This window comes from Microcebus murinus, chromosome 11 (genome assembly GCF_040939455.1).
Source record: "Microcebus murinus isolate Inina chromosome 11, M.murinus_Inina_mat1.0, whole genome shotgun sequence".
Classification (NCBI taxonomy): Eukaryota; Metazoa; Chordata; class Mammalia; order Primates; family Cheirogaleidae; genus Microcebus; species Microcebus murinus.
The window spans coordinates 71,484,152-71,509,001 of record NC_134114.1 but is presented as its reverse complement, the minus strand read 5'-3'; the positions used below and the strand labels follow the sequence as shown (position 1 = coordinate 71,509,001).

Below are 24,850 nucleotides of genomic sequence, written 5' to 3'. Positions count from 1 at the left end.
GTGCTGATATATTCAAAGGGCCATTGTAAGAATGGTTCTATCCACCCATCCTCCACACACCCTGCACACGAGATAATAAAGTAAATATAAATAAACGGGACGGGAGGGAGGAAAAGCGTGCTGCACTCCCAGCCTTTGGTTCTGGGTGGTTATATTCAAATGGGGCACTCCTCTTTGAGAAGTGAAGATGTTTCTCAAGGCTGCAAAATTCATAGGCAGACAGTGAGCAGACTTAACTGATCCCAGCAAACTGTTCCTTCCTTTTCTTAATCCCTCGCTGCTTATTTTAGCCGTTTCTCCACCCCGCTGGGAATACCATTCAGATCTTAGTCCAGGTAGATCTGACGTCAAGAGATGGCTTTCGTCGATTTGACGTGTAAACACTCATTTCCATTCTGGCTGGGAAGGGCTGGGGCTCCACTCAGCCTGGAGAGCGAAGCGCTTCACTGAGCGCTCGCCGCCGCCCAGTCTCCTCGCGCGCCTCCCAGCTCTTCGCACAGCAGCCGGGAGCCAGGGGTGCTCCAGAGCCCGAGGGTGGGAAGGGCGAATCCGTCTGGCTTTTCTCCTGTCTTGTTTCTTTTCCCTCTCTCCTTCCCACTTGTGTGCGAGCGAGTGCGTGTGCCATGGAGCCAAGAGCCTGGACTCTGCAGGGCACCGCTTTCGCCCTCTTTTGCACTTGGTGTGCATTGAACAGTGTAACAGCGAAGAGGCAGTTTGTCAATGAATGGGCGGCGGAGATCCCCGGGGGTCCGGCGGCAGCCTCGGCCATCGCCGAGGAGCTGGGCTATGACCTTTTGGGTCAGGTAAGAGGTTCCACTTTCAAGAAACTTTCCGGGGCTCGGGGGAGACTGGCGGGACTGTAGCGCGGTGTTCCAAGTGGGAGCCCCAGGTTCAACTCTCCTGCGCCCGGAGCGGTAAAGAACAAGGAGCTTCTCCAGCTCTCGCCCCTGGCAAGCTTGGAGAGAGAGAGAGAAAGATTGCATTATTTACTGTTTGGGCTGGGCGCAGCCAAGCAGAAGGAAGCCGCTGCAGCTGGGGAGAGCTTTTTCTTAATGTTGGCAGCTCTAGAATTGCAAGGTGTTCCCACGCGGTTTGGAAGAAAAATCCCTCCACGCTTGTTCGGGGGAACTTGGGATGCACTCAAGCTCTCACCAACTGAGCGCCCCGGGGACAGGCAGTGCGCTCCCTCCCCCAGGACGATTAGGCGGTCTGCGTCAGGAGCCGGCTGTTTCCTTCTTTTCAATATGGCAGCATCAGATCCAAGTCCTGATGCAGGGGCCAAGCAGGCTCGGGGATGCCGGCCGGCAGCCTTGGGGCGCTGGGAGAGCGTCAGCTGCAGGGACTGGAGACCGGAGGTTGGGAGGCCGCGGAGTGGCTTGGGAGGCTAGCGGGAGCAGAGGTGGGTGAAAAAGACACGGGTTCATCCCGACGCCTCTCTGGGGAGCTCCAGGTTTTCACTGGGAACTTGTAAAGTCTGAGCTTCCTAACTTTGCTGGAGCAACCGAACTGACTCTGGGGAAAGGATCTATTTCTTTCTTGTCCCTCTGCCAAGTGCGTAATCGTTTTCCCCGGGGATTCAGTTTATGATGGAAACTGTTGCCAATCCAAGTGGGGGGCTGGGTTAATAGAATGCTTGCGGGGCATGGAGCGTGAAGGCATTGAGAGAGACTGCTTAGCCGCGCGCTCCCTAGGGGACTGCGGGGGGGCGAGGTGACTTCTCATCTAGAGCTTTCCTTTTCTTTGGCTCAGGATCAAGCCCTCGCCCCCTGCCTTGTAAGCTGGGGAGCTTGGAAGTGGGGGAGGAGGGAGTTGTAAAACATTTTGGCGCGTTTTTTCCCCCGGAGGTGGTGATTGAGAAGCCGCTGAAGTCACGGATGAGTAATCGGCGTGGGCGTCGGCGATTCCGTAGATCGAATCCGCTGGGGAATACGCCTTCTCTTGCTAGAGGCTTCATCCTTCAACTTTATGAGCCACACTGCGTTTGAAGTGCCCGGCAGGAGAGTCAATGCAGATTGACTTCCTAGTGTCCCAGTAGCAAACCGAGCCTCCTGCTTTTGCCCAGGTGTTGCTCTGTGCCAGGCTCCGTGTTAGAGGCTGAGGAATAAGAGGTGGAAGGGAAACACTCTCAAGGAATCCAGAAGCTAGAGGAGACTGGCCTAGAAAGAGAGGATTGCAAACGAATGCAATTTATGTAAAGATAGAAGTTGTACTTGGAGTCTCAATGTTTATTGATTGAAGGAATGAAGGTGGAAGGGAATTTGGGAGAGGTGAAAGAAAACTGCCCAAAGGAGGAAACACCTGCATAGGATTTAGGAAGAAGAGTCAGAGGTTGCCAGGAGAACGTGATGAGAAGGCGTTCCAGGCATAGAAAACAGCTTGTGGAGAAACAGGCAGAAAGCAACTTAGTAGTAAGTCTGGTAACTGCAGGCAATTGTTGGGAATTTTTGAGAGTGAGAGTGAGTAGCAGATGGAACTGTGCTTGTGGGTACTGTGGGCATCATAGAAATCATGTATGTCCTGTGGGGGGAAAACAGGGATTTAATTCTTTGGGCAGATACCGAAAGGGTAAATAACACTGGTAACTGTGTAGAAGGAGATTGGGAGAGAACAAAAAATAAATCCCTCTTCTTTTTCCCACCTGTTAGCCCCAGACATGTATCTGAACCTGGACCATTCAATGTGAGAACTTCATTTCAAAATAAATAAACATAAATCCAAAAAGTGAAAAACAATAAATCAGTGTTCTTGGGAGGGTCTTTGGGGAAAGGATTGGCATAGCCAACAAAAAGCATTTAAAAAATAGTGGGGGAAAACTATCTGTACTTACATATGATTTGCAATGCTATATTTCCTCTAGCCATTTTTAGTTAAAATGACATTACTAAAAAAGGTTCTAAAACTTAACAAAAGTTACTTTGTTAGAATAATAATTATTTGTAAAAGATTGATAGTGCTTTCCTGGTTCTGCTTATTTCTCCTTTTGCTTAGTATTACTAAAATTATACTAATTTAGCATTACTATGCTGAGTTCCTTATGGCCTTAGGATAAAGCTAAGATTAAGGTAGTGACAAGAAGCAAAACCAGTTGTCAGCAGAAATAGAGATAAATATTGGTGATCTTTTCCAATGGCTACTGATCTCTCTCTCAAATTCCACCTGCAGCTTATAGCAGATCCACTCCCTGAGGTTCAAACTTGGAACTTGGCCTAAGCATCTCTGTTAAAAAAATTGAGAACCACAAATTTAAGGAACATGCTTCTTCTGAAAAAAGAAAACAACAATAACAACACTGTTGTCAATTGTTTGTTAATTTAAAAAATTCAGGGCATTTAGAGGATTTGGTAGCTTCAAATTTGTTACTATTTTGAGTAAAGAGTCACTAGCTTAAAAGAATAATGAACATAGTTTCAAATGGACCAAAAGTGTTGATAGCCACCTAGAGAAGTATAGACACCTAAGATGGAACACTTGTCCTAAATGTAGCATGCTCTTTTCTGAAACTCTTGTACTAGTGGAAAAGCGAATGGTCATTAATTGTAGTTAATAACAGTTATCACTATGGAGCCAATGGCTACATTTTATAGTAACAATGAATTCTTTTAGTTACATGTGGCACTGACCATAGATAGTACCCCAGGTGTTTACCTGCTTTCCACAAATAGTTGTCTGACAGGAGACATTTGACTAAATGAGTATTTCTGTGTGTGTGAAATGTCTACCTATACAATATTGTCACACAGAAGCAAATGTAGTTCCTCCAAAATGTGTGAAACAGAAGCATCGTCAGCCCCCAAGTATGCTGTGAGCCTAAGCAATGATATCCTAAGGGTCATCTCAAGGCCACTATTAGTTCCTTCCTCATGAAGAAAAAAGTTATTTCAGGTGGAGGGAATGGGCTTAATAAGAGTTGTCTGCCTCAAATTTAGTTGGGTTTCAAACTGGCCCATATATACTTGTTTAGGAAAGTGGGGTTTTATTTTAATTTTTTCCTTTTGTAGATTGGATCACTTGAAAATCACTACTTATTCAAACATAAAAACCATCCCCGAAGGTCTAGAAGGAGTGCCCTTCATATCACTAAGAGATTATCTGATGATGATCGTGTAAGTGCTATGCATTTGTCTTCAAATCAATACCCTGACTTATCTGCTTTCTTTATAATCTCTAATGAGAAGAAGATAATTTTGCAAATATGATATATGATTCTTTTTTATTGTGATGATTGTTTAACTGTAATGTTTCTCATGTCTTTCCGTAAATTTATAACTGCACATAATAATAACAAGATTGGATTGGATTGGTTGAGCTGAGGTTTATATATAGATATAACAATTATATTTATCTAAAGTTAATTTTATATGTATGCTCACAAATCCAGTCTAAGAGCAATGAAAGTGAATTTTGAAAATCAGGAGGCAGCACTAATGAAAATGTTGACAATACAATTAATCAGCAAGCTTTTATCGTGTACCTGTTATGTACCAAGCACTTTAATAACAATGTGGGGATGCCAAACAAATACATGAACCTTGCTTTCAATAACATTTCCATGTAACTGAAAAACATCCCACCATTTCTATTTTGTTTTGCTAAGTAGGGAACTAGTGTTTACCAGAGAACTCTAAATCCACATCTTCATGAGGCAAATGTTTCCATAAGTATTTTATTGTTTGATCCAAACTGTTTGATCTCTTTTCATCCTGGTTTATCTGATCTAATATTAGGCAATAGCAGAAAATGTCTAGAATTAATATATGTAAATAGGGTAGGGATAATTTGAGTATATAGCTAACGTACCTATTGATTTTTGAAGTCTGTTTTCAAGGTTGGTGAACACATTAATAGAAAATGTTGACTACGTTGGTAATATTGCAGTCTGCATATACAATGTTGCCTTTTCTCAAGAATGTGCCATCCTGAAGGAAATTTATCCTGGTTGGCCTATCTCTATATATGATTTCTGTTGCCTAGGACACCTTGGAGAATTATAGTGAGAGATTCTCTTGGTGAGAGGATTAAAAATATCCTTTCCACTTCCCAGGGGGAAAAAAAAGTATGAGTGACAGAAAGGTGATAGAATTGTAAAAAGTACATGGAATTCATGAATCCTGTAAAATAATTTGCTGTTCTATTCAATCTATAACTGAAAGAATTTGAAGAATAAGAAGGCAAATTATGAGGAACAATTGGGCCTGGGTCACCAGTGTTCAAACATAAAAGGAGCAACCACACCCTGAAAAATAATGCTGTATCAGGACCATGGACAGTAACTCTACAGCTCCTGTACACCCATTGCTGGCTCTTTTGGTCGAGTTATGGCTAGATGTGGAAGACCCAATCAGAGGCCCTGAACTTTACTTAAAAAGTCTCTTGTCCAGTGAGGTCTTCCCTTACTCACCCCAAGGCAGATGGCTTATTGTATGTGGGTTCTGAAAAGACAGACAATTCCTAGAACTCTGGCTAGGTTTTGAGAAGGATTTTCTTCTCTGCCTAAATGTATACCTCAAGTTAATGCAGAAGGAAGTCCAACTGACCTCCCTTCTCATCTTCATAGGAGAAAATTAGACTAAGTGGAGCATACCTACTTGTTATTCTTACTCAAATTATCTCATAAAAATGATAGTTCATTCTTTGATAGTTGATTTTGAGGGGAATCCTGAGGCATAATGAAAAAGAGCTAAGAATTTACTCTTTAACACAGGTATAACCTTGTAAAAAAAAAAGGAGTTTATATAATACTATAAAAATTAGCCCAGGAATAATTTTATTTTAGGAAAATTCCTGGGAACTATGGAAGCTTGAAGTAGAAGGTTGGAGCAGATGATCTTTGCTCTTTCAAAAGTATGATTTACAATTAAGTACATCATACCTATTATACATAATAGGAAGACACCACCAATTTTTCTCTATTCCATTTGGCCTGCTCATCTAGAGATTAATATGTGATTCTGAGTTAATGACATTAATCATAACACTGTTTCCAACAATTGGATGTTTATCTGATCAGATTGCAGAGTGCCTCTTCTTACATTCCATTTCTAAAAATTGCTCTTGATTTTCGTTTTATTGCTTTTGTCTGATGGGGGATAATATTCTTTCAAATTAGCCCTGTGAAATGCAGTGGTAGTCTATCTTTACAAGTCTGTTAATGAAATCTCCAACTGTAAGTGACCCTCTACCTCAAAGATTAGTACTTGTTCCCTAGCAGCCAGCTTTCAAAGACCAACTCAGATGGCAGGCAGTATTCCAAGCATTGAGGTATTTTAAGCCAAAACAATTAAGCTTGAAAATACAAGCACTTTAAAAATAAATTATAGTGACTAATTTCTAGCTCTCAGGTCCTTCCCAATGTTTATAATAGGTTTGCAGTATATTTTCTAATTGAAAATTCAGGGCAGTCTTAGTGGGTGGTTTTACCCTTTAGTTGTAAGTTATTTTTCAGTTTTTATTTTTTGATTTGATTCATGAGTATTCTCACATTAACAATATCAAACCACACACTGGACTATTATCATGTATACAACAGGAAAAAAATCTGTTTTGCGTAGGAAATAGTTTATGTTTTCCAGCAAAATAAGAATATAGCATTATCTCATAATGAATATAACTGCAAGGCAGCCTGTCAGTATTGTAGGGCCTGAAGTATTACAGGATTATGCCATAGATGTGCGGCAGGTAATTTTTGTATCGTCAGATCTCCTTGCATAATAGATGAGACTGAATTAATGGTAAGTATGTATGGTCAGTAGTGCTCATTTTTCACCCTGGATGTGTTTTGCATATTAACTACTCTTAAACAGAAGGTTTAAGCACAGGGGAGCCAGAGTTTCAAATGTGGAAAGACACAGAAACATTCTTGTCTTGTGTTATATTTGCAATTTCTACCTTTTGCATGAAAAGAAAAAGAAATTAATCTATAAGAGCACCACAACAGCAGTCTCTGAAGTTTCTCGGCTTGTTGACTCATTCCATTAAAGTGGACACATTTTCAGCTATGTAGCCCTAGAACCTCAATATAAAAATGGGCATTATGGCCCATTTGCTGATGAAAGCGGATTGAACTTTGGCTTCCACTGTAACCACAGTGTAAATAATTTGAGGGAATTATCATTTCACTGACTGCTTCTCCTCCCCCTAAAGGTGCACTTTGCTGTAATAGAGGAAATGTTCATCTCCCCAGTGGGCAGTCCCTTCTTCTCACTGAGCTGCCAGTTTGATCTGCAGTCAAACAAAAACACTGTGGAGCTGCCTGAACTGAGACAGGAAGGGTACTGGAGGTAGAGGGAAAATGATTATACAGAGGTGGCTGTTTGACTTTTGATTTTGTTGCTATGAAAATACTTATAGGTTATATGGGCTGAACAACAGTATGAAAAAGAGAGAAGTAAACGTTCAGCATTGAGAGACTCAGCGGTAAATCTCTTCAATGACCCGATGTGGAATCAGCAATGGTACTTGGTGAGTACCTATAGGAGGACTGTGTGGCATCTGGCTTCTTTATATTGTCATATCTGCACAATAGACCCTTTTTTATAATGGAAAATTTATTATAGGGCCATGTTATCTAGAGATTAGGGCTGATGGGACCTTCCTTGATCTGGATCTTCTGTTTTGCTGGGTAAGGGTATCTGAAACAGAGGTCTTTAGCTGTTACAAGAGAAGGGATTGTCATCTTTTTGTCTCCTTAAGCTTATCTGGGAAGATAATTCATGAGAATCAAGTATTGTAGGATAGCAGTTCCAAAAACAATACTCATGGCAAAAATCTCATTTGGTTAAAGTTACTATTGAGAACCCTTTAAATTACAGATTACAGTGAACATGATTTGGTATATATAGCCCTGAATGACAATTCTTACGTGATACAGGTGAGAATCTCTACAAGAGGCTAAAGGAAGGAATACAAGAAAAGTCTATTGCAAATGTCTAGACATGTAAACCAATCTACCTTTAAGATAGTTACCAAATACTTGCTGGTGTGTGGGTATTGAGTGGAGAAATTGTAAGTGTTGCTGTCTGTCTTCAGGGTGTCCTCACTTCATTTTTAATGTTAAGCCTCTAATAGTAGGGCTACATGTTAATAGAAGGGTTTATTGTTGAGACTATTATAAAAGATAATTTTTTATGACAACCTTAAGCTAAGGCTTAGGCACTCCTGTTGCATAATGAATGGAAAAAGTGATCAGTTTCTCTTGCCATTATCTTAACATAAGCACTTGCTCATTGCAGCAAAATAAACACATTAGCTAACATTGCTTGTGCATTTACTATGTGCCAAATACTGTTCTAAGTGTTTGATGTGAATTAACTCATTTGCCCTCACAACTACCTTATGATGTCAGCACAGTAATTATGCCCATTTAACAGATAAAGAAACAGAGACATTGGCAAGTAGAATAATTTGCTGAAATCACACAGCTACTAGTGACAAGACCATAATCTATGGCTGCGGAGGTCATATCCTTAACAACCACAATCTATAATTCCTCCTGCAATTGACACAGAGGTCTTTTTCTCAGGCTTTGGCCAACAATCTGTGTAGATTCCAGCCTCCTGTGATTCAGCTTCTGGCCTGGGAAACTGACACTGACACTTCTGATGGTTGTTACTTATAAATTTCTTACTGACCCTTTCACCAGGTACCTGGCATTCTTCTACTGTATCTCTCTCACATGCTTGGAAATGTGCTTATATCTGTGTTCCCTTGCCACCCAGCTCTTCCCCTGCATGGCCCCGCACACTGTAACTATCAGAAAAATTGTCTGTAAAGGAAAACCCCAAATATCCCCTCACAGATACTTACTCCCCAAATTAAATAGCAATTCCTGACAAGATCAGTCTCCTGAGCATTCCAGGTTCTGTTGCTTCTTTTAGAAGAAAAGTTCTAAAACATCCATGAATGACTGTGCACTAGACAATACAATGTGAGTTCAGTGTGGCAATGAAGATCCTTATTATAAAAAATTATATATTATATAATATATTAATATTATATAATATACTTTTATATAAAAATTATAAAAAGTATATTATTATAAATGAAAGAAACTCAGTGTTAAACTTCTTTGAAGCCATGTAGTACAAAGAGATGGAGCCCTGTTGATTCATCCTTTCAAGTGATTTTCCATTGAAACAATTGGGAAAAGAGCAGCACTCTGATGATTCATTTGGCTTAACTTTATTTTTCATTTCACCTAATTTCCCTTTTCTAAAAAGTAGAGTGATCCAAGGAAAAAGAAAGATGGGTCTCCAGGTTGGAGCTTACATTCCCACTTTGTAGCAAGCAGATCATAATTGTACCAATGCTTCTTGCTTTTCTTTACCAGCAAGATACCAGGATGACTGCAGCCCTTCCCAAGCTGGATCTTCATGTGATACCTGTTTGGCAAAAAGGCATTACGGGCAAAGGAGTTGTTATCACTGTGCTGGATGATGGCTTGGAGTGGAATCACACGGACATTTATGCCAATTATGTAAGTCTGGGCTCTCCTGCCTGTGACTTTGGGAGCTGTCTACGCAGATACATAGTTAGGGCTTTCCTTCCCTTCAAGGACATGCTGCTCTAATGTCAGCCCCTAGGACAATGGGCCAATGCTTTGTCCCTTCCCTCACCCTCTCACCAGCTCATATGAACTTACTTCATACCAGTGGCATTGAAAAAATTCAGTGGGGTCAAAGATTGTTCAAAAGAATGTATATTGGGAGAAGAAGGGGCGGTACCTACGCCAATTAAGTTATTAAAACCCACTGAGACACTGAACCACTCAGTGTTTGGAGCATTAAAGTAATCAAATCAAGCCCGATGCCTGAGATCATTTTCAGTCTTCCTCCTCACATCTTGTATGGGTCAATATCCCTGACATTGTGAATGTGATTCCTTCCATGCAAATTTAAAGTGAATAGCACAGAGTGCAAATAGGCCAAGTTGAGAAGGGAAGAGTTTACCAGAAATGGGAAAATGAATAAATGAAAACTATTTGCTTCATTGTTTCTGAAGCTCACAATATAATATGAACTCCATAATATATCTGAGGTCCTCAGATCAGGGAGGCAGATGTTTCATCCTTAAGATTGTCCCTTGCCTTTCTCATGCCTCCCACCCATCCAACATTCCCCAGCTATAACTGAAAGCTAAAGAGCAAAGGAAAAGGGAACAGAAAACATTAGCACAGAGTATCAAGTAGGAATTTTTGAAAGATATGGAAAACATTGAGAAGTAGCAGTATTGATGATAGAATTTCTATGTGGGAGATGTTTAAATGTAGCAATCTGGTTGGAAAAGAGAGTGGGACCTGAAAGCGTGTCTTGAACTTCAAACATACTCTTTTTATTGAAGCTACACATTTACTTAGTGTACCTGGGGAAGCTGAAGGAGGTCACCAAGGACTTGGGTCCCAGCGCACAGCCATCTCTCGACACCTATATTCATAAGAGAGATGAGGGTCAAAGTGTCACTAAGCTTTATGGCCTTAGTTAAGTCATTCAACTTCTCTGGGCCTCAATTTTCTCATCTGAAAAATGAGATTGTTGAACTAAGTAAACTGATTCATTCCAGCTCTAACCTCCTACGAGCATCTACAAACCATAGTTTTAGTAATATTCACTGAGAATTGGATACCGGCTCACTTTGCTACATTTATCATCTCTGCCTGGTTTGTGGGTATAATAAATATTCAGTGACTAAGCCAGAAACTCTGGAATGCTTTTGAGCTATCAGCCAGGATGGAAGGGATAGGGGTAGAAGGCTGGAAAGTGTTGCTTTCTTTTTTTATTTTTTCTTTTTTTTTATGATGCTACAGTGTTATTTTTGTTGTCTCTTTAGGATCCAGAGGCTAGCTATGATTTTAATGATAATGACCATGATCCGTTTCCCCGATATGATCCCACAAATGAGAATAAGTGAGTAAATGTTTATTTGGGGAAGTAAACTACTTTAAAATGCTTTTATCTTGTTTGAGAAAATTATTCTATAAATTTGATCCACATTTCAGCTCTCAGAAAATGTTAATGCACACCATCCATACCACAGTACTTTTTTCCTTTTAAAAGGGAAACCAAAGCTTCTGTAATATTTTTATATTCCTTTTGGTTTATAGAACCATATTTCCATCAAACTTCTTGTATTATGAAATTCTCTTTCTTATGTTATGAAATTCTCCCTTCAAGTGTTACTGAATAATTGTACCTTTAGAAAGAATGTTTGGGACATAAAGAGTACAAACTTTAAGTCCACTTCCCCACAATTCTTCTATGAATCTTTTAAAATTAGCAACATGCTTGATGTTACTGATAAAAAGATATGTATATGGAACATAATATATATGAACAATGCCCGCAACTTTCTATGGTGGCTACAACCACCCTCACCAGTTCTCCCAGAAGAGCACAACTAGACTCCGGACGAGAGAAATGCCCTTGAAATCTGCCCCCCAAATCCAACACAGTGTCCAGGGCATTGAACCAGTTAGTAGCCCGCCCCAGATTTCCTACCGGTATAAAGACAAAAGAAATAGAAAGGAGACAGCATCTGAATCCTAGATTAACTTTCTCTCCATTGCAGCCACAGGGTGATAAGAGAGGTCAACAGCCAGACCTTCCACAACAAGAAGCCAAAGAAAGACCCAGAGACAAGAGACTTTTAACCCTTTCTCCTAGCTCCAAAGAAACATCACCCTCTAGGCATATGGACCCTCAAAGTGTCCTTACCCATGGCAGAACTCATCTTTGTTCATTCTGATATTTCTCACAGACTTCAAGGACACATTCAAATGTTCCTCTTCATTTTCTCCACCTGGAGAAGAGACTTGCACCAAAATAGATCAAAGCCAGGGTCAAAATCAGGGCTTGCTGCTACGGATGGAAATGGAAAGAGCAAAGCAACTAAAAGCTCTTGGTAGATGTCACATAAGTGCTTCCCTTTTCTCTCTGGATGGCTCTGCCTATTGGACTATTACCCAACTGAGGCCAGCCAAATTTCTCTTGCTCTCTCTGCCCCGCCCCCATTCTCTCTGAGAACTCCCACATGGCCAGTGCAGTCCAATTGACCTAAAGTTATTTCTTTCTTTGGCTGGTTCCTACCTTCAAAAGGCCACCAAGCCCCGGGAAGAGAAGATGCCGCCTCAACTTCTGGGTGTATATTGCTTCCTTGGGGAGAAGGGGAGGCTTGTAAAAGGTTCAAATATACTACTTATTTCAGTACCATTTATTTCTTGGAGGGTTTGAGTAAAGGAGTTAACCATAAATGCCCCTTAGAGATTAAAACATTCCAGTAATGACACAATAGGAACCACTGGCACAGGCGCCCTTGGAGGAAAGTGGGAGTGTCTCAGGAACTTATAACAGGGCCTTCTTTTTTTTTTTTTTTTGAGACAGAGTCTCACTTTGTTGCCCAGGCTAGAATGAATGCCGTGGCATCAGCCTAGCTCACAGCAACCTCAATCTCCTGGGCTCAAGCAATCCTCCTGCCTCAGCCTCCCGAGTAGCTGGGACTACAGGCATGTGCCACCATGCCCAGCTGATTTTTTATATATATATTAGTTGGCCAATTAATTTTTTTCTATTTATAGTAGAGACGGGTCTCGCTCTTGCTCAGGCTGGTTTTGAACTCCTGACCTTGAGCAATCGACCCGCCTCGGCCTCCCAGAGTGCTAGGACTACAGGCATGAGCCACTGTGCCAGGCCTTTTTGCCCTATTTCTGAGTCAGGATCCTGCAGGACCAGTAGGAACAGAGCTCTGTTCTTTCAGAGCACAACCTTGCCATGTTAGCCTGGGGGGGCAGTCATGGCTTTGCTGATTACCAGCATAGTGAGTGACCTCGGGGGCGGGATCACTCACTCCTCTCTGTCTCTACCTCTTTTTTTTTTTGGTCCCCTAAAATGATGACAAGGCACCTGCTCCCTATGTTTCTGAAAGAAACTTCCCAAGCAAATGTGTGATAAGTACTTGGAAGAAGAGGGCAGTCTTCTCAGAATATAGTAAAAATAACAACTTATATTCTACCCCCTTGATTAAAACTAAGAGGGAAATCTGCTATGCTACCAGCTGCATGGGTGCAGCTGCAGAGACTTAGCTAGAGGTGTCAGCCTGCTACCCGGGGAGATCCTGGGTCTGGCCTGGGTTCCGAAGCGCGTGATGACTGCGTGGTGGCTGCGTAGTAGGCGAGTGCTTGGTGAAATGATACTCTCTAGAGTTTCTCTGGTCATGAAAAGGAAGACTCAGACCTTCTGCTTCCTTGCCGTAGAAAGGATAATCTCACAGCACAGCATTTATAATAATATACATATATATTAAAGTATAATTTCCCCCAATTCAGGGAGCTCCAAAAGCCCCAAGAAAGTAGCCCATATAAGGATATTTATTCCGTGCCTGAAAACTCTGAGCTTCCACAGCACAGCCTGCTGTGAACATTCCACATAGCAATGGAAAGTAGCATGACATAGCCCAACAGTTTCAAGCACAGACTTTGGAGCCAGATTTAGATCAAATCTTACATGGACCAGGCCGAATGTGGTGGCTCACACCTGTAATCCTAGCACTCTGGGAGGCCGAGGCAGGTGGATTGCTAGAGGTCAGGAGTTGAAAACCAGCCTGAGCGAGACCCTATCTCTACTAAAAAGAGAAAGAAATTGATTGACCAACTTAAAATATATATACAAAAAATTAGCTGGGCATGGTAGCACATGCCTGTAGTCCCAGCTACTCCAGAGGCTGAGGCAGTAGGATCGCTTGAGCCCAGGAATTTGAGGTTGCTGTGAGCTAGGCTGACACCATGGCACTCACTCTAGCCTGGGCAACAAAGTGAGACTCTGTCTCAAAAAAAAAAAAAAAATCTTACATGTACCACTTAATAGTTGAGTGATCATGAGCAAATTATTTAACTTCTTTGTGTTTGTGTTTTATCATCTTTGGAAAATGATATCTACTACATTAAGTTATAGGGATTAAATGAGTTTATATACACATATATACATATATATGTGTGTGTATGTCTGTGTGTGTGTGTGTGTATATATATATATATATATATATATGGCTTGGACAATGCCTGGTACATACAAAGAAGGTAATAAGTGTTTGCTATGATGGTGATGATGATAATGACAATGACAGTGATGAGGAGGATGATCAAGGCTACTCATTTACCCACTGAGGTAGACCGTGTTTCAGTGAGAAATCAACACGACAAGGATAATATCATCCAATATGAGCAGAAGCAGAGACAAGTCAATTTTCTAAGCCAATTCCAAATCTGCTATTTGAAAATGACTCAATGAACAACTGTCTCTCAGGGGCCTCTTGACTATAATTTAAAAGGTAGCATCCCTATCATTTATCAGAAGGTATAATAAAAAATATAGTTACCCTCCTAGCATGTTGTCAGACATAAATCCCTCAAGTTTGGAACACGAATGGCCTCATTTTGTCTTGGCCTCTATAGCAATTGCAGACCTATTATCTCCCAATTCCAAGGGCATTATCTCTAAACTGTCTGTATTGCTGCTGTTCTTTATTACTATGTAAATGAGATGAATAAAAGCCACATGTAAATGCTCCTTTGCAAATCAAAAGAAGAATCACTAAATAATAAAATCTTAAAAGTGCAGGTAACTCTTACTATTAAGCTGGCATGAATCTGTATTTAGTATTTCAACACCAATTACAGATTATTTTTCTAGTTAAATAGCGTGTGTGACAAGGGTATTTTAACCAAAATAATAGTACTCTTTAAACTATCTTGTGGAATAATTAAAAAAAAATCGATTTGTTTAAATGCCAGTTACAACTATTGTTCTAAGATAATAGAGGGTTCTTTTATCTCAGCACCTCATTTAGGAAAGAAAAAGAGCTGTAGGTCTATAAAGAATGACATAGACACACTTTGATAGTCTTCCCTTTTTCTCATTATGCGGAGGTGGGAAGAGAGGATAAGAGAAGGAAAACGCATCAACCCATAATCGTAGCATGATCCTACCGCAACTTTCACTAGAAATAGTCAGTTCTTAGTCTGCAAGGAGAGAGAAATAATAGGTGGTTTCACACTGCATCATTTTTTAGGACAGAGATACCATTCTGGGGATGTTTGTTAATAGGTTGATTCTGTTCGCTCAGGCTGGACTTGCACTGGATTCTTTTGCTATCCTGGGCCCTGTCTCCCATCCTGTATAAATAGAAATATAGGCAGGGGTGACTTCTGGAAGCACTTTCTCAGAGGATGACAACTGAATTAATTTCTCCTTCTACAAAGGCAAATAAGGCTAATCTATCAACAAAGCATAAGATGCCTTCTATGTGTTCAAATGTGCACACATTTCTCAGAGAATGGGTGTGTTGGTCAGGACAGCTTCAGCTGCAAATGAAAGAATCCTAACTCAAAGATTAAGTAGCATGGGGATTTTTTTTTTAAGTCACTCAAGGGATGTTCTAGCTTCAGATGTGGCAAGATCCAGAAGCTCAAATAAGTATGTCCTCAGGACGCCAAGTACTCTGTCCCCATCTCCTAGTGCTGCTGGCCTCCACATAGCTTCCTTCTCAATAGAATCGTGCCTGGCAGAAAGAGATCCATGTGGCTTGCATGGAATGTAAAGCTTGAGATTCCCAAGAAAGAATAGGGTCCTTCCTCCCAGAATCTACATCAATCCTTCAAAGCTGTCCTAGAGGAGGGGCCCCATGCTTGAATAAACCACAAGAAATCAAGGAGGGTTGCTTCCCCCAAGGGGGAAATGCTAGCATACAAAGAAGCAGCACAAATCTGCTGCATCAGGAAAGATCTTGAATTAAAGAGAATTATATTGTCCTGATTTGGTATTCCTATTCCGTCTTAACATGAAGGAGCAGGAACATCATTTAGTGACAGGAGACCAGGAAATCACCTTTGTTACTTTAGGAAAAAGAAGCTAAACAGAATTCTTCTGGATGGCCCAATTTAGGAATTTTATATTCCATGCTAGGCTGAACTAATAGATGGCCAGTAAGGTAGAGTCTAAAAGTAGCCAGACAACACTGTTGCTCAGAGCTAACCCTTCCCCTCTTATCCTCTACATAAATATATCTGGTCAATGGCTCCTCCAAGCCACAAACAGCCTTCACACTGCTCCCAGCTGTTCCTACTGTGGAATAAAGCCAGGAAATAAATGAATTCACATTAATGTGCTCCTGACTTACAGGCCCTCCTGAATGGATAGTGGTGGGAAAAGACAATGATCATTCCCAGAATTTCAGAATTGATGCTTTAGTGGTGGAATTTGGTGTTGTGGAGATGTATTTTTCTTCCAAATCCTCTGAAACCATAAATTACCCTCTTTTCCTGATTACAAAACCAATCTTGTTCAGGTTTCTAGCCTCAGTCAGAGTTACAGGAACATTCTCATTTACCACTTAGTCTGTGGTGTATCGTGAATATCTCAAGTTCCTCTTGATACCAGATAATCCTCAGACATTTTAGTGTGGCATGTAGTTAGAGAAGAGGAGGAGGGCTTAAAGAGGGCCTTTGTTCTATTCTATCCCACTGAGGCTGGCCAGAGCAACCTACGCCAGGGCAGTTGTTAGGGAGGAAGGTGAGGAGTCACTTCACTACCAAGCAGTATGCAGCATAAGCCATTCCTTTGAAGGTGTTTCTAGTGTCAGAGTTCTTATACTATTACCAATCACTGACACTTCTGGATCCTTACTCTCTGTCTGCCCATTCTAAGTGCTCCAGACACATTATCTCATGTGAGCTTCACAGCAACCCTTTCAGAATCAGTAAGTTACCCAAGGCCACACCACTAGGTAATGGCAAAAGCCAGAATTTAAACTCACATCCCTTTGGCTCTAGTACCTGTGCCTTTCATCTGAAAGTAAATTCATCTAATACCAATGGGAGGAAAACCACGACAATACTGACAAAAATATATCTATGTGCCATGGATTCACGCAAGTGGAAAACAAATGTTTTGTTCTTATTTTTGTTTTATAATTCTTATTTTTTAATTCTCAGACATGGGACCAGATGTGCAGGAGAAATTGCCATGCAAGCCAATAATCTCAAGTGTGGGGTTGGAGTTGCGTACGATGCCAAAGTTGGAGGTAAACAGAGGGTTGTTCCTGTAGTTTGGGGCTTTAGCGTGAGGCTTTCACCACTTTTTGTAAATGAGGGTGGGCTGGGTGGGGGAGGCTTTTGTTTTCAACAACCAGAGGAAGAAATGAGTTCCGTGTAAAATTTGCTACAGGACTTGAGCATGACTTGCAAGCAAATCAATGGATATGGATTCCCCGAAAATGGATAGCTGAATATAGCCTATACATCTTTGCAGGGAAAGAAAATATGGAAATTTTGAATAGCATTCAAACCAAATCTCATTTTCTCTATGCTCGGATTTAGAAGGGTTTGTTATTGAGTGTTTGCTAAGGGAGCAGAAAGAGGAGGTAAATTTAGGCGAAGACTTTCCCTCTCTCTCAATTCTGTAGAAGTTCTTCCTTCCATAGCACAGAATAGATTCAAAAATAATTTTTTTTTTGAAACAGGGTCTTGCTATGTTGCCCAGGCTGGTCTTGAACTCCTGGCCTCAAGCAATCCTCCCGTCTTGGCTTCCCTAAGTGCTGGGATTACAGGTGTCAGCCACCAGCAAAAGATTGTTGAAAATACATACTTGCTATATTAAGAAAACAAAGATTATCTTTGATAGCAAGGGTGTAGAATTTCTAATTATTTTAGTCAGTATCTTTATGGGGAAAACACAGGGTAAGTCCCATTAGGAAAACAGAGGACATTTTAATAAAGAAACCATTCATAAGAGTTAAAGGAAACCAATGAGGGGCTACCAAACGTGGGCAGATGTTACCATCATTAGGCCTGAAGGAGCAAAGGTAAGGGGAGGTCATAGAAAGTGAAGGGAGAAAGTTGTGGTCATGAGAGAGCCACTTGAGTACATCAGCAGAGCTACTTACTAGCTGAGAGGATCCAGAGAAACAGGTGCCTCCTTCTCCTCTCATCCCCCAACCCTCCTGCTGGTGTCTTCACTGGGACAATTACTAAACCCAATGGGATGGCAAGACAATCCACTGATGCAGTCCCTGTCCCAATGGAGAAGGGTGGACAGTGGGTCCACAGGGACTTCTCTTTACTCTATCCCTACCTCTGGCTTTTGCATTATGCCCTGAACTTAGTGTTTAGTTGGCTTTCAAAAAACGATAACCGCAAGAAAAAAAAAAAAAAAGATCAATTTCAGAACATGTCGATTACAATAAAACTCCATGAAACCTTGCCTAACAAACCTGGAATTTGGTTAATGTATTCCTTTTTAGGAATCAAATAGATATACATCCTGGCATACGTAATGCATCTCTTGTTAATACAGAACACTTTTAGATTTTAAGTGTCATTCCTGATCCCTTTGATACAACCTCTTCAAAGTGCTCTGTTAATTTAAAGAAAATGAAGGCAGAAGTGCAAATTATGTAATCAATTAGAAAAAGAATTCACTTTTTAAGTCATGATGAACTAAATAGCTGTAGTTTGTGAGACGATTATCTAAGGGGTGGGAAACCTGTGGTCTCGAGGCCACATGTGACCTTCTGGATCCTTGAGGGCAACCTTTTTTTCACTAAACCCAAATTTTATGGAACAAATCCTTTCCAGGTAACAAAATCTAGTTTGTGGCAGTGTAGAACTGAGACACAAGTCTTCAGATTTTGGAACCTATTGATTTTTTTTTTCATTACGCTACCTTTTAATGATCTAGCCCCAAATGCATTTTTTAATAATACTTTTCATTTATTAGTCACCTACTGTATGTCAATCATTTACCCTAGAACACATTATAGGCACTGCATCCTGGTGCTTAACAGGGTGGATGTGGGTGCCAGATTTCCAGGGTTCTAATCCAGGCTCCCTGATTTCAAGCTCTGTGGCCTTGGGCAAGCCCCCGTCCCTCTCTGGTCTCAATCTCTCAACCTACAAAATGGAAAGAATTATAGCACCCACCTCACATGGTTGTTGGGAAGATAGATGAGTTCATACAGGTAAGGCCTATAGAATATGTAGAATGGTGGCTGTATGTAGAATATCTTCAATGCATGTCAACTGTTATTATCATCCCCATTTTATAGTTGAGGAAACTGAGGCACAGAGAGGTTAATGGCTTGCTCAACATTACACAGCTAGTAAGTAGCAGAGCTGGAAATTTTTTTCTTCCAGATGCATTTTTAAACAATTTTGTTTTAACAAATACAACTTTCACTGATCATGTCAATGACATGTCCTTTTACCTCTGCTCCATAGTAAATAATAGTGTGAAAATCTAAGTCTGTGCACTCTATTGCATTATGAGCCTGAAGCCAGAAATAACCAAGTAGCTGCCTGTATCTGTCCAAATTGTTTTGTCTTCCTGGCTCTTTCCTTCGCAAGTGTGATGATGGGCGACAGCCTGTTGGAAAGCACAAAGAGCTACCACTTCTACCTTCTCCTAATGAAAAATGATTCCCCCTTGGGAGTGAAATCCATGGCAATGATTTCATCCTTGAGATTATTTAGGAGAAAAGGAAGTGTGTGTCTTGAAAATGGTTCTTAGCTAACACATAAAAGAATGGCCTCTCGGTTATTTTTAATCAGCGCTTAGAAACAAGAGTTCTTTCCCTATTTGCTCATTTCCTATTGTGGCTCGATCTTTTCAAGCTGCACGGTTTCCTGTCCAGCGTCCTTTGTGTGGCAGGGACTCGGCCACAGCCATTCATGGTGCAGTCATGAGCAGGTGCATTGAGCAAGGGCTGTCTGGTGGTCTTTCTGAAAGCTGTTCTGTCATTTTGTTGGGGTGGTAGCGGAGGGAGGGGAGGCATTTGTAATTGACAGCAACCATGGCCACTTCTGTCATCCAAGGATGCTACTCCCCTGCAGCCTCAATCCCAGGGGTACTCCTGGGAACAGAGCCTTGAGTGGGACAAAAAAAAAGTCACAACTGCTTGCTCAGTGCATAGTATTATCTCTAAAGAAAAGACAAGAAAGCTTATGGGGCCAGGGACTTGTCCTATTCTTCCGTGCTATTAGCAGCTGGGTCACAGGCATTGGGGACATCCAGTGGTTGCTTTGTTTTTGACTCTTTTGAGAGTCCTTTAAAAATATGAATATTAACAGCATTGTGCTTTTCTACATGTACATACTGACATCAACCTGTGTGTGAAGGCGGTTTGTTTTGTCTCTCAGGCATAAGGATGCTAGATGGCATCGTGACAGATGCTATCGAGGCCAGTTCGATTGGATTCAATCCTGGGCACGTGGATATCTACAGCGCGAGCTGGGGCCCCAATGACGATGGGAAGACGGTGGAAGGGCCCGGCAGGCTAGCCCAGAAGGCTTTTGAGTATGGTGTCAAACAGGTGAGATACTCAACACAGACCCACATGAGATGAAACCCGACCATTTGAGTATGAGAAGGGAACAACACTTAGGTTATATGGAAAGAAATGGCTGTGAATTTCGTAACAAAGTGCTTTACAAATTTTAAATGCACTTAGAGAGCCAAATCCTTCTTCAGAAGGGTGAGAGTTAAGGGTTAAGTTTTAGCTATTTGGGTCTGATGTCGGACAGAAGTTCATCACTTTTAGGATATTTTCTTTATTTTTATGTTTGTTTGTTTGTTTATTTATTTATTTATTTATTTATTTATTTATTTATTTATTTTTGAGACAGAGTCTCACTCTGTCACCTGGGCTAGAGTGCCGTGGCATCAGCCTAGCTCACAGCAACCTCAAACTCTAGGGCTCAGGCGATCCTCCTGCCTCAGCCTCCTGAGTAGCTGGGACTACAGGCACCTGCCACCACTCCTGGCTAATTTTTTAGCAGAGACGGGGTCTCACTCTTGCTCAGGGTTCAGGCTGGTTTCAAACTCCTGAGCTCAAGTGATCCTCCCACCTCGGCCTCTCAGAGTGCTAGGATTACAGGTGTGAGCTGCTGCACCTAGTCTAGGATTTTTTTTTTTTTAAAGTACTTCTGGACATTTCTTTCGCCTTTCTCATTTTCCTGCTGCTTTTGGATTTTTACACTCGGGAAACTATGACCCAGACTTCTTTCAAATGCTCTGAAAATGCATTCTTAAATATAGAAGCACGCTGCCTTCCGCTCTGCACATGCCTGTTGAATACTCCTGCCTTGGCCGGGTTGCTCTGCCGCTTGGGTTTACTGCATTCTTGCACAGATTCTAAGGCCTTGAACCCCACAGGATGAAACAAAAGTAGAAACTTTGGAGAGCGCACAAATTGAAAAATCATAGAAAGGCCGGCCTTGATGAATTCCATTCAGTCGAAGAGTCCTTTTAATGCAGCTGCAACGCAGATCTGAATAATGCCTGATTTTGTCATTCTATCAGTCAGCCAGAAGATTGAAGCAGAAAGAAAGGAAGTTAGTTCAAGGATGCAGGCGTAGTGACATAAGAGGGGTGGAAAAAGATGAGCCAGTGCTCCAGGCTAGATTATGAATCCCCATAATGAAGAAAAGAAAGAAAGAAAAGCGTCTGCTCATCCTCAGCCAAGAGAGGGCCCAGGGACAGAGTCCGGTGCTTTATAATACATAGATAGCCTCAGCGTGGCTCTATGCTTAGTTGGTTAAAGCGCCTGTCTCGTATAATACATAGATAGCCTCGTGAGATTTCCAACACTGATGCTGAAAGTCCAGGAATTGAAAATAGACCCCCCAAAACCGTCTCTGAGAACTTCACGTGTGTAATTGTTGGGGATTGTATTGGGGTGTGACAGTGACCCCAATGGATGATGACAGATGTTATGCATTCTGGCTTTTCCTTTAGGGAAGACAGGGGAAGGGCTCCATCTTCGTCTGGGCCTCTGGGAATGGGGGCCGACAGGGAGACAACTGTGACTGCGATGGCTACACAGACAGCGTCTACACCATCTCCATCAGCAGTGCGTCCCAGCAAGGCCTGTCCCCCTGGTATGCTGAGAAGTGCTCCTCCACGCTGGCCACCTCCTACAGCAGCGGGGATTACACCGACCAGCGAATCGTATGTTGCTTTTGTCTAACCCCCTCTGCTTAGGGAGGAGAGCGGGGCGTGCATTCAGAATTATCCTCCTGAGTGACCTTTGGTAAAATTGATTTGCTTAAGCTTGCTGTCTCGGCTGGGGAGACCCACGTTTACTCACTTGAAAAGCTGGCATATATTGGGAGATTTTCTCTCCAGGGATAATGACATTTCTACCAAGATGATCTTCCCCTCTGTCATTTTTAAACTCAGCCTTGAGAAGCCACCAAACCTGTCATTACACACAGCCGAGACTCCAAATGTCTTTTCCGCTTGTCTGATGCCTCCCTGGAAAGAGCCTTAAAGGCGATTTCGGGGTTGTAGGGGCTTTATCACCCTTGTACTTGCTGATCCTTTAATGGCAGGGATATAGACTGACTTGCCCTTTAGCAGATGATAAAAATACAGAGTCCACACTGGCTATGTCTCCTAAGAATGGATGACCCACAGTCAAATAACAGTCTCCATTTCCCCTGAGGTGACCTGCTCAGCATCTGGGAAAGCAGTTCGAGGAGGTCATGTGCTTAGAGAGCTCCTCCAGCCCACGCTTGCCTGAGAGACTGCCAAGGGCAATTAGTGGATTTCCCTTCAAGGGCATGATGATGAAGGGGCACTTAGTGACTTTGAGAACAAAGAGAGGTGCTTTTCATTTAAAAATGTAAAGCCCCCAATTTAACTCCTGACACAGAAGGAACAAAGTAGCTGAAGTCTGTAGATCCTAATCTCCATGAAATAGCAGGTTATGATCCAATTAGGTAGTGAATGAATACCGTAATAATTACCTGGAAATGTGTGCGAAATTCCTATTAATGGCATCTCACCAAAACTGTCAGCACTGATGTCTTCTTCCTACAGGATCACTCTTCTGCAACTGTTTCTGCAACCTAGTTTATACAGGAAAACTGTGGTCTCCACTTAAAAGCACAGGCCTCGCTCTCATGCCCATACCCTCAATTACTCAAATAACAGACAGTGACATTCTGCCCAGGGGTTCTTTACCGCAGGCAGATTTTATAGCCTTTGAAAGGGGCATGTCAGACATCTGCCCCACTTCTGTTCAGAGCCCCTGGCTGCTGTCATTTCCCCAAGTGTCCAGAGCTGCCTTTAGAAAATGGCCCGTTAGGAATTTTTGCGTCACCATTTCATAGCCTGCCCCTTATCTGGGCGACCCTGCACTGAAGCAGAAGAAAGATTTTTCTATCTTTGTAAAAATCCCTCCTTAGGTAAGCCAGCCCTAGGAGAGACAGCTGGTGGATTCTATTTGAGACGGTGGCAGTGACATAGCCTTTTTCTTACGCAAGCCTCTTTCTCAGCACAGTCATCTCTGGGGGCTCACTTGCGTCAACAGGTAAAAAGGGCAACCTTGTTTCCGCAGCCCTGCTAGGAGCAGAGCCACCATGACTTGAAAAATTCAGCGACTCCAAGCGGGAAGCCAATGGAGGTGATAATAGAACAAATTATTTTTTTACACCTCCCTCCCACACATTGAAATCTCTAGCTAAGAAGTACAATGCCGGAGCCTGGGTGGGTGTCTTGTTAGTAATCCTTTGGTCCAACTGCCTGTTCAACCAGCAGCGCTGTGGTCCCCCAGGCACACTGATGGCAAGTCTTTCTGGTTTCTTCCTTCATCTCAGCAACCTCTTCACTACCCTTAAGTGAGCCTGGGTAATTCCTTGCATGCAATAATATTATGTAAAAATACTTTCACAGACAGGATCACATTTAAACCTCAGAATATGAGTCAGCAAATGTACATCTCTTTTTACAGACGGGGAAACCAAATGACTTGCCCATGGGTCATAGCTAATAGGTAGCAGTTCTAGAAGTTGAACCCAGAACTAATTCCAGCACAGTCTTCATTTAAAAAAACCTACCATTTTCTATCAAAGTACAGATGCGGACATTAACTCCTCGGCATCAAATCTAGCGAACAGTGAGTGCAAACCACACACTAAGCAAATTTGGGGCAAGTAGTTCCAGTGGCTAAGACTAGGCTGGCTTTGCATTCCCGTGCTGAAGAGGCAGCCACATGTCAATCTAAAGGCAAAAGGGAATTTTGTCTGAGGCAGAATTTCTAAATATGCCAGACCAAACACAATGGACCTGATGATTAATGGGCCAGCATGATTCACAGTGATTTTTTTAAACAGCTCTTTTTTTATAGACAGCATTTCGTTTGGGAATCTCAGAAGAGAAAATATTCATAGTGGGAGTACTTCATCCCCAGAAAAAGGCGTCTTGTTGCCAGAATTATAGACAAGTTGCACATAGAGGAGAGTGAACTAAAATATCAGCAGATGGCAAACATCCGCCCCATGGTTTAGAAAAGAAAGATGGGGAATCGAATCAGCTGAGTTTCCTGGCCATAGCAGATGCGGCCGTGGGTCCGGTTAAGCCCCAGGGACAGGCTCAGGTGCCTCACTCATTCTCCCGCCTTTCTCTCCTCGATGCCTTCCAGACCAGTGCCGACCTGCACAACGACTGCACGGGGACCCACACAGGCACCTCGGCCTCGGCACCCCTGGCTGCCGGCATCTTCGCTCTGGCCCTGGAAGCAAAGTAAGGCCCAGCAAGCTTCCAATCACCTTTACTAAAGCTGATGCTCCTTTTGAATACCACGTGTTTTTTTTTTTTTTCTGAATACATGGTTACAGGTGCAATTTTGGAAAACTTACAAAAGAATAATAACCATAAGCTCTCTTCCTCCCACTTTGAGATAACCATTGTCAGCATCTCAGTGTAAATCGAATACACACACATCTTATAAAATTGGGAGGGTATTGTGTGCATTATTTTGTAATTTGATTTTTAATCTACCCTATAATATTTTTAAAGTGCTTGCTCAT

General features: G+C 41.9%; 1 protein-coding gene across 1 annotated transcript in view; it reads left to right on the top strand.

Moving 5' to 3' along the window:
- The first annotated feature begins 396 nt into the window (after positions 1–396).
- The window catches only part of PCSK1 (proprotein convertase subtilisin/kexin type 1), a 42,575-nt gene continuing 18,121 nt past the window's right edge, over positions 397–24,850 (top strand). Inside the window, exons 1-9 of the mRNA XM_012773841.3 lie at positions 397–803; positions 3,999–4,103; positions 7,348–7,458; positions 9,326–9,472; positions 10,822–10,898; positions 16,976–17,064; positions 20,177–20,349; positions 21,774–21,986; positions 24,463–24,563. Of these exons, the coding sequence (XP_012629295.1) occupies positions 624–803; positions 3,999–4,103; positions 7,348–7,458; positions 9,326–9,472; positions 10,822–10,898; positions 16,976–17,064; positions 20,177–20,349; positions 21,774–21,986; positions 24,463–24,563 (1,196 nt within the window). The 5' untranslated portion in view covers positions 397–623. The remainder of the gene's footprint in view (positions 804–3,998; positions 4,104–7,347; positions 7,459–9,325; positions 9,473–10,821; positions 10,899–16,975; positions 17,065–20,176; positions 20,350–21,773; positions 21,987–24,462; positions 24,564–24,850) is intronic.